At 44.7% G+C, this 20,442-nt stretch overlaps 1 protein-coding gene across 2 annotated transcripts in view; it reads right to left on the reverse strand.

The window, feature by feature from the left end:
* Positions 1-20,442, reverse strand: part of LOC125457905 (glypican-5-like) — a 502,368-nt gene that overhangs the window by 137,151 nt on the left and 344,775 nt on the right. For both annotated transcript variants that reach the window (XM_048542684.2, XM_048542683.2), the window contains one exon: positions 15,482-15,644. In XM_048542684.2, the coding sequence (XP_048398641.2) occupies positions 15,482-15,644 (163 nt within the window). The remainder of the gene's footprint in view (positions 1-15,481; positions 15,645-20,442) is intronic.

A 20,442-nucleotide genomic window follows, 5' to 3' on the forward strand; every position in this document is an offset into this window, starting at 1 on the left:
TGTTTGATCAACAACATAAAGTTAGATGAGACTGAAAATAGCATTTTGGTTTGAGTGGGCGAATGCAAATACTGCTTGGAGCTGAACAGCTGCCTTGGTAACAAATTAAAACGATAAAGAAAGAGAAGGCGGAGGAGTAAATGGTACTTGCTACTCTGTTCAGAAACTGAATGGGTAATATATGATCTGTTTTGGTGCTGTGATTTACTACCTGCACACTCTAATGGGCCTGTGCCTGCTGTGTGACAATAAAAACAATTTGCTGTAACTAATTAAGATTCTTAAAATTCTAACAGGGATCTCGTTGTCACCAAGTTACCAACCACTAATGGACTCTTGCGACACTGTGTACTGGAGGACCAGGGTTCAAGTCCAACATGTTGTAGAGGTATGTCACAGACTGATTAAAATATCTACCAATCACTAAAAACTGAATTATTGTTCATCCTATCAGACCTTTTGATGTCTCAAAACCCTGATGGACTTGAAGGTTCCTTTTAAACAGCATTTAGAGTGAAACTCGAGGTGACCCAACCACACAATGTCTCCCTGTGCATTAGGAAGTACATATCTGAGGATGTCAACAGATCTGACCTCTGCCTTCAATGAATCACAAAATGAATTGTACAGCACAGTAAGAGACCATTCTGCCTATCTATTCTAGCTGTCTTCAAAAGTGCTAACAAACGATTCCACTGCCCTAACCCAACCTCTTGCCCACATTTCACTTTCCCATTCAAACATATATTCAGTCTCCTTTGGAAAATTATGATTGAATCTATTTCCACCCCTATTTAATAGAACATAGAACAGTACAGTACAGGCCCTTTGGCCCATGATTTTGTGCCAACCTATTACCCTACTTTTAGACATTACATCTCAGGCCATAACAATTCACTGTGTAACATAGGTTCACATAAGCAGCCAGCAAAACCCGTCATCCACAATGGTAAACACAAGGCATCTCGTCTGAAACATTCAAAACCAAAAATGTTCAATCCTTCAACTTTTAACTGGAGCTCTTTAAAAAAAGTATTTCACTCAACCAGATCTAGCAGTATGCATTCCACCGACTGAATATTCATCAGTGAGCAAAGTTGTATTTCAGCACATCAAATTTCATGTGGACTTGATTCATGCTTGGACTTTGACCTAAACTGAAGTCAGCAAGTGGATCTAAATATATCCTGGATTTGGAGCAACCATTTGTTCAGGTAAGACCTTATAAAACAAGTTTCGACTGCTCTGTTCCAACTTCAGAGTTTATCACATATTTCACGGGATCTTCTACATCACACCTTGTTGAGGTCTTTTAACTCCAATGGAACTTTGTCCTTGGTTGAATTGCACAATCTGAAGGAAGACTGAACACGATAACTATTGCAAAAGGCTAGGCTCAAGCTCATTCAACAGCCCAGAGTGATAGGCCATTAATTAGATTAGCCCAATAGGGAAAGAGTGGGGTGAGAGGATCTGTTCAATCCAGGTTTTTATTTGCTTGCTGGGTAGTAATTGAGGGCAGCATCGGGTGTGATGCCAACACCCCCACCTCAACTCTTGGGATGTTGCCTAACTGTTGGGCAGCTCCTCTCATGGCCAGGCATCTCAGCGCCATTGTGGCTCAGGCAAGGGGTAATCAGAGGAAATGAGGTAGAGTAACAACCTAAGGTTGAAAAGAAAGTTGCCTTTAGACAAGAGTTCTCTGCTCACACAAAAATGCTACAGACCATTCTGACATCTTACAATGGCACTCACAGGTCTTCAGTATGGCTTCCAATTAGCGCAGAATGAGCCAGAGATTGAGGTTTGTGTTCACTGATCCATTTGTTCCTTTGGCAATCCCTAGCAACCGACATTGGCTGGCAAAAAAATTGTTTGAACTCAAGCGAATATAAGGATTTTTCTTATTCTGCACTGTTATACCTCGTCACCACATATTTCAGTGAATGCCCTGAAATGGATAAGTTTGAGAGAGCAGGCAATGAAAAATAGAGTCTACGATTGACGGATACAGGAAGCTAGCACTCCTTTCATAAAGATAGTCGTGAACAATTTTAATCAGGTTTCTCTTTCAAACAAATTATACTTGTTTGACCAACATTGACTCCTGGCACAGCAATACCTGCAATTTTAAAAGGTCTTCCATATGACTGTAGCGATTGCAACAAGGGCTGGGTGGATCTTTTTGACTATGAGATCCTTGATTGGGATTGTTAACCTGGGCCAATCAGGGAGCCCTGGCTGACAGCTATAGAGCCATAGAGTCGCGGAGATGTACAGCATGGAAACAGACCCTTCAGTCCAACTCATCCATGCCAACCAAATATCCTAAATAAATCAAGTCCCGTTTGCCAGCATTTGGCCCATATCCCTCTAAACCCTTCCTATTCATATACCCATCCAGATGCCTTTAAAATGTTGTAATTGTACCAGCCTCCACCACTTCCTCTGGCAGCACATGCCATACAGACACCACCCTCTGCATGAAAAAGTTGCCGCTTCGGTCCCTTTTCAATCTTTCCTCTCTTATCTAAAACCTATGCTTCCAGTTTTGGACTCCCTCTAACCCCGGGTAAACACCTTGACTATTCATCCTATCCACGCCCATCATGATTTTATAAACTTCTGTAAGGTCACCACTCAGCCTCCAATGCTCCCAGGAAAATAGCCCTAGTCTGCTCAACATTACTCTGTAGCTCAAACCCTCCAACCTTGGCAAAACATCCTTGTAAATCTTTTCTGAACCCTTCCAAGTTTTGCAACATCCTTCCTTTAGCAAGGAGACAAGAACTACGCACAATATTCCAGTAGTGGCTTAGCCAATGTCTGTACAGCTGCAACATGACCTCCCAACTCCTGTACTCAATGCACTGGGCAATAAAGGTAAGCAGACCAAACATCTCCTCACTACCCTGTCTATTCCACTTTCAAGGGATATATGACCTTGCACTCCAAGGTGTCTTTGTTCAGCAACACTCCCCAGGACCTTACCATTAAGTTTTTAAGTCCTGTCCTGATTTGCCTTTCCACCTCATTTATCTATATTAAATTCCATCTGCCACTGTTCTGCTCATTGGCCCATCTGATCAAGATCCCATTGCACTCTGAGATAACTTTCTTCACTGTCCATTGCTCCTCCAACTTTGATGCCATCTGCAAACTTACTGACCATACCTCCTATGTTCATATCCAAATCATTTATATAAATGATGAAAAGCATTGGACCTAGCACTGATCCTTGTGTCACACTGCTGGTCATAGGCCTTCAGTCTGAAAAGCAATCCTACACCATCACCCTCTGTCTTCTACTTTCAAGCCAATATTATACCCAAATAGTTAGTTCTCCCTGTATTCCTCCACCCTGTAGTCCAAGTAATGTAGCCTTGATGACCAGTCTACCATGAGGAACCTTGTTGAATTCCTTACTGAAGTCTGTATACATCACATCCACCACTCTGCCCTCATTGATCCTCTATGGTGCTTCTTCAAAACTCAATCAAGCCAATGAGACCTGATTTCCCCCACACAAAGCCATATTGACTATCCCTAATCAGTTCTTGCTTTTCCAAAAACATGTAAATCCTATCCCTCAGGATTCTTTCAAACAACTTGCCCACCACTGATGTCAGCTCACCAGTCTACAGTTCCCTGGCTTTTCCTTACCATCCTTCTTAAATAGAGGCACCATGTTAGACAACCTTCAGTCTTCCAGCACCTTGCCTGCAGATAGCAATGATACAAATAACTCAGCAAGGAGCCCAGCAATCACTTCCCTAGCTTCCCACAGGGTTCAAGGGTACACCTGATCAGGTCCTGAGGATTTATCCAAAGTTATGCATTCTAAGATGTCCAGCACATCCTCCTCTGTAATACTGACATTTTTCAAGATGTCGCTATTTATTTTCCCATGTTCTGTATCTTCCATATCCTTCTCCACATTGTTGCAAAATATTTGTTTAATGTCTCTCCCATCTACGGTGCTTACACACATAAGCAGCTTTGCTGATCTTTAAGGGGCCCGATTCTCTCCCTAGTTACCCTTTCGTCCCTTAATGTATTGGTAGAATCCTTTTGGATTCGTCTCAACCCACTTTGCCAAAGCATTCTCATGTCCTCTCTTTGCCCTTCTGATTTCCTTCTTAAGTCTACTTCTACTGCCTTTATACTGATTCACTCGATCCCTGCTCTCCGTACCTGACATATGCTTCCTTCTACTAACCAAAACCTCAATTTCTCTTGTCATCCGTCATTCCCTGCACCTACCAGACTTGCCCTTCACCCTAACAGGAACATAGTGTCTCTGAAGTCTCGTCACCTCACTTCTGAAGGCTTCCCATTTTTCAGCCATCCCTGTCCCTAGTCAATTTTTGAAAGTTCTTGCCTAATGCTGTTGAAATTGGCCTTCCTTCAATTTAGAACTCTAACTTTCAGATCCGGGCTATCCTTTTCCATCACTGTTTAAAAACTAATAGAATTATGGTCACTGGCCGCAAAGTTCTCTCTCATTGACACCTCAATCACCTGCCCTGCCTTATTTCCTAAGAGTAGGTCAAGTTTTGCACCTTCTCTCAGTGGTACATCCACATGCAGCACACGAAAACTTTCTTGTACATTCTTAAAAAATTCTCTCCATCGAAGTCCTTAATGTTATGGCAGTCCCAGCCTATTTTTGGAAAGTTAAAATCCCCTACCATAACCACCCTATAATTCTTAGAGATAACTGAGATCTCTTTACAAATTTGTTTCTCAATTTCCCGTTAACTACTTGGGAGGTCTACAGCACAATCCCAACAAGGTGATCCCTTTCTTTTTCATAAGTTTCACCCAAATAATTTCCCTGGACATATTCCCAGGAATATCTTCCCTAAGTACAACTGTAATATTATCCCTAATCAAAAACACCACTCCCCCTCATCTCTAGCCCCCATTTCTATCCTTCCTGGAATATTCAGTTGCCAGTCCTGCCCGTCCTGAGCCACATCTCTGTAATTGCTATTGTATCCCAGTCTCATGTTCCCAACCATGCCCTGTGTTCATCTGCCTCACCTGTTACACCTAAGAGCAAAGAACAAAGACACTACAGCACTGGAACAGGCCCTTCAGCGCTCTAAGCCTGCACTAACACATTTTGCCCTTCTGTACTAAAACTTGCCTCACTTACAGGATCCATATCCCTTCCTATTCATGTAGTCTTCAGGTATTTTGTAAATGCTACTATTGTGTCTATTTCCACCATCTCCTCTGGCAGCGTGCTCCAGGCACTCACCACGCTTTGTGTGAAAAACCTGCCTCGCACAACTCTTTTAAACTTTCCCCTCACACTTTGAACCTGAGTCCCCTGGTAATTGACCCCTTCACCCTCCACCAAAAGGCCTCAAACTTTCCACTCAATCCAGGCCATTCACAACATTACAAACTTCTGCTCGGTCATCCCTCAACCTTCTGCATTCCAGTGAAAACAAATCCAGTCTCTCCAACCTTTCTTTATTGCTAAAACTCCCCATACCAGGCTAACATCCTGGCAAATCTTTTCTGTACCCTCACCAAAGCATCCACTTCCTTCTCGTACAGAACTGTACACAGTATTGCACGTGTGGCTGAGCTAATGTTCTGTAAAGCTGCAGCATAATTTGACTATCCAAATACTCAATGCCTCTTCCAATGAAGACAAGCATGCCATGAGCCTTTTTTACTACTTTACCTACCTGCAGTGTTACCTTCTGTGATCTGTGGACCTGCACACCCAAATCTCTCTGCATATCAATACTCCTAAGGATTCTGCCATTCTTTGTATAATTTCCACCTGCACTTGACCTTCCAAAATGGTTCACCTCACATTTGTCTGGATTAAACTCCATCTGCCATTTTGCTGCCCATACCTCCAACCAATCTATATCTTGCTGTGTCCTCTGGCAATCTTCCTCACTATCTGCAATTCCACCAATCTTTGCACCATCCGCAAACTTACTAATTAGACCGGCCACATTCCCTCCAAATTGTTTATGTAGATCACAAGCAGCAGAGATCCCAGCACTGATCCCTGTGGATCACCATGAGTCATAGCCCTCCAGTCCAAAAAGCATCCTTCCTCCACTACCCGCTGCCTCCAATGACTGAGCAAGTTCTGCACCCATCTTACTAGGTCACCCTTGATACCGTGTGACTTCACCTTTTGTACCAGTCTGGTATGAGGGAAATGTCAAAGGTTTCACGGAAGTCCATGTAGACAACATCAACCGCTTTTCCCTCAACAATCATTTTCATCACCTCCTCAAAAAACTCAATCACCTTAGCGAGGCACAACCTCCCCCACACAAAACCACGCTGTCAATTGTCGCTAAGTCCATTTGCTTCTAAATGCGTATGGGTCTTGTCCCTGAGAATCTTTTCCAATTATTTCCCTATCATTGGCATGAGACTGACAGGCCTGTAATTTCCAGGATTATCCCTGCTACCCTTCTTAAAACAATGGGACAAAATGAGCTATTCTCCAGTCCTCTGGGGCCTCACCTGTAGCCAAAGAGTATAGAAAGATGCCTGTCAATGCTCCAGCAATTTGTTCGCTTGCCTCCCTCAATATTCTGGGATAGATCCCATCAGGACCCAGGGACCTGCCTACCCTAATACTTTTTAAGACACACAACACCTCTTCCTTTTTAACAGCAAATTGGCTTAGAAACTCGATACCCCCTAGCCAGAGATCATCCTCCACCAATTGCTTCTCGTCAGTGAATACTGACACAAAATATTCATTTAGGACAGGCTTCGCGCATAGATTCACTCCTTTGTCCTTCAGTGGGCCGACCCTTTTCCCTGACTACCCTCTTGCTTTTCATATATGTACAAAAAGCCTTGGGATTCTCTTTAATCCTGTACGCTAACAACTTTTCATGACCCCTTTCAGTACTTCTAATTCCTTGTTTAAATTCTTGCATCTTGCCTCTAGCATTGAAATAAATGCAGTTTTAATTTATCAGTCCTATCTCATTCTCTGCTTTGCTCCTGCCTGCCCTGACTGTTGACTGACCCCTTTTCCCAACTGCATCAGTCTCAGGCTGATCTCTTTACTCACTATCTCCCGGGGTCCCCACCCTCTCCCCCTCAATAGTTTAAATCCTCTTGAGCAACTGCGGGAAATCTCCCCACAGTAGATTAGTCCCCTTCCTGTTCAGGTGCAATTCATCCTTCTTATACAGATGACTGCTAGCCCTGAAGAGATTCCAATGATCCAGAAATGTGAATCCTTCTCCCATTCCCCAGCTCCTCGGCCACACACTCATTTGTTCTATCCTCCTATTGCTACCCTCATTAGCTTGTGGCACCTGCCGTAATCCAAACATTACTACTCCCAAGGGCCTACTTTTTGAGTTTCTGCCTAACTTTCTATATTCTCTCCTCAGAGTCATGTTCTTTTTTCTTCCTATGTCATTTGTTCCTTCTGGACCCTCTCCCATTTGAGAATATTCTGCACCATCTCTGAGATATCCTTGACCCTGGCGCCAGGAAGCAACACACCATTCTGATGTCTTGCTGTTGGTTGCAGAATGTTCTGCCTGTACCTCTAACTATGAGTCCCCTATCCCAATCGATTGCTTGGAACCTGAGGGACTCCTTGTTGCATTAGAGCCAGTCTCGGTACCAGAAACGTGGGGTTTCAGTGCTACATTTCCCAGAGAGTCCATCATCCCCTACATTTTCCAAAACAGCATACTTGTCTGAGATGGGCATAGGCACAAGACACTCCTGTTCTACCTGCCTCCTTCCCCTACCTCTCCTGGAGGACACCCATCTACCTGACTATATCTTCAGTTTATCTCTTTCCCTGCAGCTACCACCCATGTCACACCCCCGACATCCTGTAAATTCCTCATTGCTTCTAACTGCCACCCCAACCGATCCATGTGATCCGATAGGATTTGCAACCAAACACACTTCCTGCAGACAAAATCATCAGTAACACCAGGAAGATCACATCACTCTACTACAGGCCACTTTTGCACTTTAGTATCTACTAAACCAGAAAGTAGCACAGTCTTCCTGCTCTAAAAACACTGTTCCAAGCTGGCTTAGTTATGAACAGGAGATTCAGAGTGCCTCCTCATTCTAGGGACTGGCTCTGAGCTGGCCAGTCAGAGCCTATATACTGGCAAGTGTAAATAAAGGGTGACTTGGTGACAGGATGCCAGCTTCCGTGAAATTATTTGAATGCTCAAATACAGTCATGGCCTTAGCCCTGTCATTGTAGGTCTACAAAATAACACCCTCAATACCACCCCTCCCCATCTCTTCCACCACTCCCCATCTGTAACCTCCTCCTGCCCCTACACCACTCCCCATCTGTAACCTCCTCCTGCCCCTACACCACTCCCCATCTGTAACTTCCTCCTGCCCCTACACCACTCCCTATCTGTAACCTCCGCCTGCCCCTACACCACTCCCCATCTGTAACCTCCTCCTGCCCCTACACCACTCCCCCTCTGTAACCTCTTCCCGCCCCTACACCACACCCCATCTGTAACCTCCTCCTGCTCCTACACCACTCCCCATCTGTAACCTCCTCCTGCCCCGACACCACTCCCCATCTGTAACCTCTTCCTGCCCCTACACCACACCCCATTTGTAACCTCCTCCTGCCCCTACACCACTCCCCATCTGTAACCTCTTCCTACCCCTACACCACACCCCATCTGTAGCTTCCTCCTGCCCCTACACCACTCCCTATTTCTGAAACTTCCTCCTGCTCCTACACCCCTTCCTATTTATGTAACCTCCACGAGCCCCTACAGTGCTCTCTATCTCTGTAACCTCCCTCAATCACTACACCCCTCCCTATCTCCATCACCTCCTCCAGTCCCTACACCCCTCTGAATTCACTGTATTTCTCCAATTCGAGCTTCTTGGTCATCACTATTTCCTTTCTGTGCTTGTTCGTGTCTATATCTTCAGCTGTATAAACTCTATAGAGTTATAGAACATAGAACATAGAACACTACAGTGCAGGACAGGCCCTTCGGCCCTCGATGTTGCACTGACCTGCACTCAATACCTCACAATCTCTTTGTCCTCTTTTAAGGGTTTGGTTACTTTTGAAATCTGCTGATGTGTTTTTTTTTGTTCTGTTAAAGTTGTCTAAGAAACATAGTAAAGCCCTGAGAAGCACCTTGGGGATGCTGTGCTACTGTAATGGCGTCATATGGATGAAAATCGCTTATGAAAATGGATGGTGCAGCCAGTTTGAAGATGACTTCAAAGTTTTTTTTATTCACTAACGGCGCTGGGCATCACGAGCTTTCATTAGCCATTCTTAATTGCTCAGAGGGCAATTAGGATCCACCACATTGCTGTGGGTCTGGAGTCACATGTAGGCAAGACCAGGTAGGAATGGCAAATTTCCTTCTCTACAGAACATTAGTGAGTCACATGGGTTTTCATGACAATTGATAATGGTTACATAGTCACCAGTTCCAATTTTTAAAAAATTAAATTCAAATTTTCTGACCTGCCTTGGTGGAATTCGAACTGATGTCACCCTTAGCCTTGGCCTATGCATTATTATCCCAGCAACAATACCGTTAGACAACAAACACCCCTGAATATCTCTTCCTACTCCTGCCTGTGATGGAGCTGATTGACATGTGCTTGGGACGTATCTTAATCAAACCACAATAAATACTGAATTAAGATCAATATAATCAGATATGAAACTGAACCAGACTATTGATGGCTCTGGTGTCAAACATATCTTCGGGCTGAGCTTCCAGCCACAAATCCCATCATTACCGAGACCATCTACTTCCATCTCCGTCACATTGTCTGTTTCCAGGCCCCTCAGCTCATCTGCTCCTCAGACTTACTCTTGACCTCACTTTTCAGATGCTCTCCAAACCAGGCACCCAACTTCCAGCCTAAATGCACTTGAGTTTGAAAACACATCCCAACAGATTTAAGAACAGCTTCTTTCTCACTGTTACCAGACTTTTGAATGGACTTCTCATGCATGAGAGTTGATCTTTCGCTGCACCTTCTCTGTCGCTGTAATTCTATATTCATGCATTCCGCTCTATAGACTTGATGTGCTTACGTTAGGTATGATTGTCCTGTTAGCATGCAAAACAATACTTTTCACTGCATCTTGGTAAAAATGACAATAATAAATCAAATCAAATCAAATCAGTTCATTCAAAATTCAGCCCACTTCTAACAAATTCTGTTCACCCGATGTCCCTGTGCTCAGTGACTGGCTTAGCTTCTGATTGTGTGACGAGTAGATTGAAAATTCACATCCTTCAGATCAGATCACTCAGTAACCTCATCATTCCATGTTGTAACCATGTTCTCCACTCCATTAGCCTATGGGATCTCTATGCTCCTCCAATACTGGCCTTTAGGGCATCAAGCAGCACATGTTGCAGCATAAACTCGTTTGTCAATGCTTAGCTTGGGTTCTGCCAGGGCCACACAGCTCCTGAACTCATTACAGTTTGGTCAAAACATGAATTAAAGAGCTGAACTCAAGAGGTATGTTGAGAGTGATTGCCCTGCATGTTAAGTTGAACTTGGAATCAAGAAGCCCCAGCTGAACTGGAGTCAATGAGAATCAGGGAGAAAACTCTCCTCTGGTTGGAGTTGGACTCAGCACACAGCAAAATGGTAGCAGTTCTTGGGAATCAGTCATCTCAGCTGCTTCCTCAATGACCTTCCCTCCGTCAGAAGGTCAGAAACAAGGATATTCACTGATGATTACACAATATTCAGCGCCAATCACAACTCCTCAGATATCAAAGTTTCCCATATCCAAGTGCAACTAGATGGACTCAGGCCGATGTAGTAACACTTGTGCCACACAAATGCCAAGCAATGACCATCTCCAACAAGAGAGAAGCCAACCATTTTTCCTGATATTCAATGGCATTGCTGTCACTGAATACCCGACAAACAACATCCTGGGGGTGACCATTGACCAGATACTGACTGGAATATCCTTTCAGTGTTTTAATGGTTTTCCTGAAGCCCTAGAGACTGGCAACTAAGACACAAGTCGGGACTGTGAAGCACTACTTTGCACATATAGAACGTGGCACATTGAACAGTACAGCACAGCACAAGCCCTTCAGCCCATGATGCTATGCTGACCTATTATCCTACTACGATCAATCCAGCCTGCATACCCTTCATTTTAGGATCCTCCATGTGCCTATTCAAGAGTCACTTAAAAGTTTACTAAAGTACCTGACTCTAAAGTTTCTTAGAAGTCTCTCAAGTATCTGACACGCTGGGGTGATCACAGCCCCAGTAACACAGAAGGTACTTAACGCTATTGAGGACAAAGGGCCCAATTCATTGGCACCAAGTCCACCATACTCCCCTCAGCACTGACGTACAGCAGCTGCAATGTCTACCATGCACAAGTTGCCCTGTAGCTCCTTGTCAAGGTTCCTTCAGCAGTACCATCCAAACCTACTTCCATCTGGAATGACAGGGGCAGCAGATACATGGGAACACCACCCCCTGCAAATTTCCCTCCGAACAACTCCCTGTCATGACTTGGAAACACATTGTCATTCCTTCACTGTCATTGGGTCAAAATTGTAGGATTCCTTCCCTATTGTGAATGTACTTATAATCAAGGACTGCAATGGTTCAAGAATATAATTCAACACTGCCTTCTCAAGGGAAATGAGGGAGGAACAATAAATGCTGGCCCAGCCAGTGACACACAAAACAGATTAACGATTAAATGCAAAACAAATCTCCAGTTTTATTCAGGTCACCATTGGTAGCTCACACCTTTACTACTGTGGCAATTGCATAAGGCGCTAAAATGTGACGTCATGGTCAGTTTTTGGTGCAATATCCTGACATGTCTTTACATGGTTTGGGATCAAATCGAACCCGATAATATTTCTGTGAAGCATTTTGGGATATTTTGCAACATTAAACTGCTTTACAGATACAAAACATTGCTGTTAACTCCTGTTCTCTCAAATCACCTCACACCATAATGGACAAACAATTCTCCAACATTCCTTAGTGAGCAAGGGTTGCTCCAATAAAGCCACTCCAAACGATACCTTGCCTCTGATGCCGCATTCCAGGAAAACACTCATTGTGACATTTGTTTAACGATAGAGTCTGACTGAAGGCATCTCTCATTGTCAGAGTCTCTCAGTATGAGGGTTGGGTATCAATGTGGGCAGTGTCTCAAGTTGGGAATGAGACATTTACTCACTTGAAGAATTATTGCTGTAAAGTGACAATGAATGCTTCAAGATTGATATTGACTGATTGTTGTTTGCCATTCACCGTAAGGAGATGGGACTTCGGTACTAAGTGGAAGCTCTGGAAATGTGGGTACTTCCCATTTTCCAAGTGGGAATTTCAGCTGATAAATGGTCTCACTCACAGCTTAGAAACATGGAAGAACAAGATGCTCACAGTCGCTAATATTGTTCCCTCCTGTACGGTTCTAAGTTATTGCAAGAATGTGCAGGTTTTCATACTTGCCCTGAAGCAGTCTGCGCTGGCTCTGCAAACAGAGCACCAGCAGTGGGCGACATGATCCGGAGTGCAGCCCATACAGCTGCCTGCTCTCTACAGGTGTATCAGGATCACACCATTCAGTTAGTGCCACATTCTGCCCGTCTCTGTCAGTGTGGCTTCCTCTACGAAGCAGTGACTGCCAGTGAGATTCCAACAATGCAGGCAGTTTGTGCTTACTTAATGTATCATGTTACAAGCTGGAGCAGTGATTTCTCAAACAAGCATCTTTAACCAGCCTTCATTGTCAATTTCTATTTCACTGAAATGTTTTGTTTGGAAATGCCTTATGGGCAGAGAGCATAGGGGATACCTGTTCTGGTATTCTTCAACCCTTTAAGTAGACAGAGTGTCACAATTTTGGCAACTTCTGACCAGGTTGAAAAGTGAGGTGACTGCAGGCTTCAATGGTTCACTTGAAGGAGTACATTGGCATTGAGATAGGATTGCTGTGTACCAAGAAAATAAGCCCCTTGGGCTCTGGTCTATTTCCTTGAATCATTGAAGTTCTATATTGTCCAACATACACCTTAAATATCAACTTCATTATATTTCACTCTCTTTGACGTAACAGTCCAAATAATTCAACTTGGAATTACCCAGTACATTAGTAAAGCTTGTGTCAAGATTTGCAAATGGAACAGCTTTAGTTATGAGCTTGCAGAAACCCTGGATCAACTCTTCCACTTATTTAAATTCCTTTGTTCCTCGCTTGTTTTCTTTGGCTCTGACACAGAAGGTCATTGTTCACAACATGTCTCTTCACTTTCAGAGGTTGATATGATTACTCCAATTGATAAGGCAACCATGAAACATAGGCCACACATGGCTAAATCTTGTCCCCTCCTTTTGGCCCAAAGGCCTGTAGGTAGTGCTCTCTCCTTCATGCATACTTCCTGGTATTCTTGTTGAAGGAAACTTCACCAAGAGCTTTGATTTACAGCTTAACTCAACAGTCAAGTTTCATTAGTATTCCTTTGCTGGATCTCCAGTGACAAGCTTTACTATTCACTGAAGCTGGAGTAACTAGAGTTCACTGTGATATTAGAGGCTCAGAGTCAATGGGTTAGCTTGCTAAACCCAGGTTTATCGTTTATCTGTTGGGCCTCTGGTTTCATAGGCCATTACCTGCTGGGACTCTGGTCTCTGAGGCTAGGACTCTATGTTCAAGGTTAAGTTCTTCCTGTGATCAATTTAATTTAATGAACAACAAGCTGCTTATTGAGTTTAACAAATCTCATCATATGTTTGTAGATTGATATTAACAGTTAAGAACCTCACATCTTCCCCGCTGTAAGATTGTTCTCAGTTCTGTCATGGTGTCTTCGAATGGCAAATTGGAACCAAGAAAGGCAGCAAACATAATATGTGTGCAAAGTACAGTGGATACTATCACTTTGATATATATTCCCAACATTTGAAAGCTCTAAAATGTTAACTCTCTTTTTGTTGCAGCTGTACAGGACATTGGTGAGACCACTTTTGGAATATTGCATTCGATTCTGGTCTTCCTGCTGTAGGAAAGACGAAAATGTTCAGAAAAGATTTACAAGGATGTTGCTGAATTGAAGGGTCTGAGCTCGAGCGAAAGGCTGAATAGGCCATGGTTTTTTTTCTCCCCCCAGGGTAGGTGAAGTCCAAAACCAGGGGGCACAGGTTAAAGGAGAGAGGGGAAATATATAAAAGGGACCTAAGGGGCAACTTTTACACGCAGAGGGTGGTGAGAGTGTGGAATGAGCTGCCAGTGGAAGTGATGGAGACTGGTACAATGACAACATTTAAAAGGCATCTGGATGGGCTTATGAATAGGGATGGTTTAGAGGGAAATGGCCCAAATGCTGCAATTGGGACTAGATTAATTAAGGATATCTGTCAGCATGGACAAGTTAGACTTAAGGGTCTGTTTATGTGTTGTACAACACTATGACTCTATTTCTCTACCCACAGCCTGATCTGCACAGTATTTCCAATATCTTCTGAAGACCCTTATGGTCGTTGCAGGAAGTGGCTTCATCCAGATTCAAACCAATGACTTCCCAGCCTTGGCCCACCATTACACCCACATAAATGAACTTGGGGTAAAAAAAATCCACAACGTTTCCAACAGTTACAAGCCTTCATATCAGTGCTAAATCTTAAGTCCACCAGTAAGAAAACTCAACCATGTACTGTCAAAAAGCATTGTCTGATGTTACACTTTTTCCATGTTGAATGGTTGCATTAAAGCTGATAACAAGTTATTGCCTGCTTTTTGACTTTCAGCAGATGTGATATCGTGAAGTATTTATCTGACTTATCCAGCTGGTTCCTGCTCTGAAGGATCAGTATCTGGATGACGTGACAATCATGTGGAACGTTGCCATGAGTGAGTAATTGACAGCTTTGGAGAGTCAATATATCTCAGTCCCACCCTTAAGCTGCTTCAGATCTCAAGTGCAGCTTTTGAAAATTAAAGTACGGGCATATGTGTACATTAATCAATGATGTTCAAAAGCTTTATTTGAGATCTGAAGAAACTCAAGGGTAGGACTGAGGGATATTGACTCTCTGAAGTTGTCATTTGCTCACTCATGGCAATGTTCCACACCACTGTCATACTATCCAGATACGTTTTCTTTAAAGCAGGAGCCAATGGATAAGTTGGGACAAATAATTCATGATTTCACATTTGTTGGAAGTCAAAAAGCTGGCAATAACTTGTCATCAGCTTTAGTACAGTTATCAAACATAGATGTATCGCCCACAGCTCTCAAACTCTATAGGAGGTAATGATTAGACTGCATCTATTGTATCAGTGTGAAACCTGAGAGTATCCCACTATGGAACTGCATTCAAGAACGACATTCAACAGGGTTAGTCTGTGTCAGATTCACCAACAAGGTTCTCCTTACACCTCACTTTCACAAAGTGTCATTAGGAATCAACCATCTGTAAGACAACTCACATGTATTCTCCTTACGGACCACTTCTCCGCTTCCAGATCCCGTGCATCCATCTTCATCATCACAGTCTCCGCTCGATTCAGAGTCTTCTTCCCTGTCATCACCACTGCCGGGTTCTCTTGAGGGCCACTGCCCTGACTGCCTGGTCCTTTTGCTGTGCAACATCTGAGACAAAACAGAATGTTAATGGTGAGAAATTTTGGTCACGGGCTTGGAAATAGGTTGTTAATAATTTTTTTGCTCCAGTGCCTGTCGAAAGCATTCCTCATCCAAACAGGCATCACTCTCACTGTCTTTGTGCACTAATACCCAGAACGTTATTAATTCAGCCATTAGTTTGGTTTCTAGTTGGCAGCTTCTCACTCTCTATAACCTGAGCTTATCCAGCAATTTGTTGCCCATAGCCTAAACGGTACCAATCACCCATCACCCCTCTGTACAATGGCGTATGTTGGCTCACCATCTGGAGCCACAGAATCCCTATATGCAAGCAGGCCTTTGGCTCATTGCATCCACAGCTACCCTCTGAAGAGCATTCCACCCAAACCCTGACCCCACACTACCCTTGTGCCCTGCAATTCTCAGGACTAACACACCTTGCCTGCACTTCTTTAGATCATGGGAGGAAACTGGAGCACCCGGTGGAAGCCTAAGCAGGGATGGGGAGGATATGCAAAATCAAACAGATATTTGCGCGCAGGTGGGATCAAACCCCAGTCACTGGTGCGGTAGGGCAGCAGAGGTAACAAGCCCACGCACCAATCTACCAGGACCAACTTTAAAACTTAAACCCGACAGAGCTGGACCCTCTCAGGTCCCATCCAGCAGTCTGACATCTCTGTGTTTCCGTAAATCTAACCTACTCACTTCATGTCACCAATGGTTGCTGTCTCATCAATCACGATGCTTCAGAATTCCCTCTCTTAGTGTCTTTGTTTCTTTGGACAACTTTCAGAAGTTTCTCCTTTAAGATAACAAAGAGTGAAGCTGGATGAACACAGCAGTCCAAGCAGCATCTCAGGACCACAAAAGCTGACGTTTCGGGCCTAGACCCTTCATCAGAGAGGGGTATGGAGAGAGGGTTCTGGAACAAATAGGGAGAGAGGGGGAGGTGGACCGAAGATGGAGAGAAAAGAAGATAGGTGGAGAGGAGAATATAGGTGGGGAGGTAGGGAGGGGATAGGTCAGTCCAGGGAAGACGGACAGGTCAAGGAGGCGGGATGAGGTAGTAGGTAGGAAATGGAGGTGCGGCTTGAGGTGGGACGAAGTGATGGGTGAGACGAAGAACAGGTTAGGGAGGCGGAGACAGGCTGGGCTGGTTTTGTCACACAGTGGGGGGAGGGGAAGAACTGAGCTGGTTTTGGGAGACAGGCACCAAACCCCACCTCTTCCTCTGTTACATTGATGACTGTATCGGTGCTGCCTCTTGCTCCCCAGAGGAGCTCGAACAGTTCATCCACTTCACCAACACCTTCCACCCCAACCTCAAGATCACCTGGGCCATCTCCAACACATCCCTCGGCTTCCTGGACCTCTCAGTCTCCATCTCAGGTAACCAGCTAAAAACAGATGTCCATTTCAAGCCCACTGACTCCCACAGCTACCTAGAATACACCTCCTCCCACCCACCCCCCCTGCAAAAATTCCATCCCCTATTCCCAATTCCTCCACCTCCACTGCATCTGCTCCCAGGATGAGGCATTCAACTCCCGTACAACCCAGATGTCCACGTTCTTCAAGGACCGCAACTTCCCCGCGCAGTGGTCCAGAACGCCCTTGGCCACGTCTCCCGCATTTCCCGCAACACATCCCTCATACACCGCCCCCGCCACTACCGCCCCAAGAGGATCCCCCTCGTTCTCACATACCACCCCAACCTCTGGATACAATGCATCATCCTCCGACACTTCTGCCATCTACAATCTGACCCCACAACCCAAGACATTTTTCCATCCCAATCCTTGTCTGCCTTCCGGAGAGACCACTCTCTCCATGACTCTCTTGTTCGCTCCACACTCCCCTCCAACCCCACCACACCCGGCACCTTCCCCTGCAACCGCAGGAAGTGCTACACTTGCCCCCACACCTCCTCCCTCACCCCATCCCAGGCCCCAAGATGACTTTCCATATCAAGCAGATGTTCACCTGCACATCTGCCAATGTGGTATACTGTATCCATTGTACCCGGTGTGGCTTCCTCTACATTGGGGAAACCAAGCGGAGGCTTGGGGACCGCTTTGCAGAACACCTCCGCTCGGTTCGCGATAAACAACTGCACCTCCCAGTCGCGAAGCATTTTAACTCCCCCTCCCATTCCTCATACGACATGTCCATCATGGGCCTCCTGCAGTGCCACAATGACGCCACCCGAAGGTTGCAGGAACAGCAACTCATATTCCGCTTGGGAACCCTGCAGCCCAATGATATCAATGTGGACTTCACCAGCTTCAAAATCTTCCCTTCCCCCACTGCATCCCAAAACCAGCACAGTTCGTCCCCTCCCCCCACTGCATCCCAAAACCAGCCCAGCCTGTCTCTGCTTCCCTAACCTGTTCTTCCTCTCACTCATCTCTTCCTCCCAGCTCAAGCTGCACCTCCATTTCCTACCTACCACCTCATCCTGCCTCCTTGACCTGCCCGTCTTCCCTGGACTGGCCTATCCCCTCCTTACCTCCCCACCTAAACTCTCCTCTCCACCTATCTGCTTTTCTCTCCATCTTCGGTCCGCCTCCCCCTCTCTCCCTATTTATTCCAGAACCCTCTCCCCATCCCCCTCTCTGATGAAGCGTCTAGACCCGAAATGTCAGTTTTTGTGGTCCTGAGATGCTGCTTGGCCTCCTGTGTTCATCCAGCTTCACACTTTGTTATCTGGGATTCTCCAGCATCTGCAGTTCCCATTATTTCTGATACAATTCTCCTTTAAGAGTTGCTTTTGTGATCACTTTCTCAGTCATCTGACTTAATGTCTCCTTCAATGGCTCAGTGCTGTTCCCTATCTGACGAAATGACTATGCTGCAATGTTAAATGTGATTTGTTAACTCAACTTGTTGCATCACGGCCATCAAAAGCACCTTGCCATTGAAAATACTCAGAGCACCCCCTTTTGGCCTACTTGGTTTATGATCAGATCAGTAAATCCCAGACTGAATTCCTCAGCAGAGTTCACTGATTTTAGTGGGAGGCGGAGCCACAATTATCTTCACAAGTTCTGGGTCACAGATGGGGACAAATAAAGAACCAGGTTCATTTTCCAAGACACAATCCAGAGGGTAGTGTGTGTGTGTGTGTGTGTGTGTGTCTGGTGTGGGTGGGTGGGTGTGCACATGTGTTGATGTGACCTTGTTTGTGTGTGTGATGTGTGTGCATGCATGTTTGTGTGTGTATTATGTGTGTGTATGTGCATGTGTGTTTGTATGTGTGTGTGTTTGTGCGTGCATGTGTGTGTTATGTGTGTGTGCATTACGTGTGTGCATGTGTGTGTGTTGTGTGTGTGTGTGTGTTGTGTGTGTATATGTGTGTATGTGTGTGTGTTTGTGAGAGTGTGTGTGAGTGTGTGTGTGCATGTTATGTGTGTATGTGTGTATGCATTATGTGTGTATGCATGTGAATGTGTGTTTGTGTGTGTATGTGCGTTTTTCTGGGCACTTGTGTGTGTGTGTTTGAGAATGTGTGTTTGAACGTGTTTCAATAGATATGTATGTGTGCGCTTGAAAGTGTGCGTGCTGTGCATATGTGTATGCGTGTGCACGTGTGAGAGAATGTGAGTGTGCACGTGTATGAGAATGTGTACATGTGTGTGCTTGTGTGTGCGTGTGAGAGAATGTGTGTGCGCGCGCGCGGTTGAAAGAATGTGTGTGCATGCGTGCATGTGTGTGAATGTGTGCGCGTGCGAGAGAATGTGTGTTTGTGTGAATGTGTGTGTGTGTGTGTGTGTGTGTGTGTGTGTGTGTGTGTGTGTGTGTGTGTGTGTGTGATGTTTAAATAAGGCATCAGCTATGAAATCTAACTCAAATTTTCAATCCAGTGGAACCCTGTCACAGCTGAATAGCTTCCAATCTTGACTTGATATGGAGAGCACCCGGTTCACATTAGTTCAGTAGGATTGCTGCTGTTTATAAACCGTAGTTTATCACAACTTGGTATAGCAATTTACAAATGGTCTCTACCACTGCTCCCTGAATAGATCAGCAAGTCCAGGCAATGCATCAGTTAATTCTCCATATTTGCATATTAGCATTGTCCGTTCATGAAACCAACTCTAGCATGTAAGAGGGACTATTCCCAAGGCTACTTACTTCACCAAAGTCACATGGTCAATGTCTCACACGACACACTGGCCATTCCAGTAATGCGAAGTTATCACTGCAATAACTTTAAGGAAAATATTTCCCATTATGACTCAGACCAAAGTCTCAAAAATCTTCTCATTCTGACTGTGATGAAATGGTTTGTTTAATATCGGAATGAAGCAGCGTTGTCATTCGTGGAAAATTGCAGCATCTGTCTTTCTGTACATAAAATGGTTCTGTTGTAAACTGAGTGGATTGAGCAAAGGTCCCAGTCCTCAGGTGACACTCAATGCCTAAAGGCAGTGGCCCTCATGGAAAATTGGAAAGAGCACCTATGGGAGCATGGGATAACTGCAGATAAAATCACTCAATAGAGGTACGTGGAAGATGAACAATAATGCCTTTACTAGTGGCTACAGAAATGCAGGAGCCTTTCAAGAATCCTCCTTGCCTCTTCTGTACAAATGACTGCTCGTCTGATACGTTTCTCCAACAGCCCACTGGCTACAATAGTGCTGACTACTGTGTGTAAATTACACCAGGATGTATCGAACACCAGCTGCACAACATTAGATGTCTTTTGAGAATGAAGCTGATCAGATTAAAAAAAAAACAGAGATGGTTAAACGCCCAAGTTCACCTGTTCGTGGTTTGCAAAGAAAACATGAAGGGA

This window comes from Stegostoma tigrinum, chromosome 14 (assembly GCF_030684315.1).
Source record: "Stegostoma tigrinum isolate sSteTig4 chromosome 14, sSteTig4.hap1, whole genome shotgun sequence".
Lineage (NCBI taxonomy): Eukaryota > Metazoa > Chordata > Chondrichthyes > Orectolobiformes > Stegostomatidae > Stegostoma > Stegostoma tigrinum.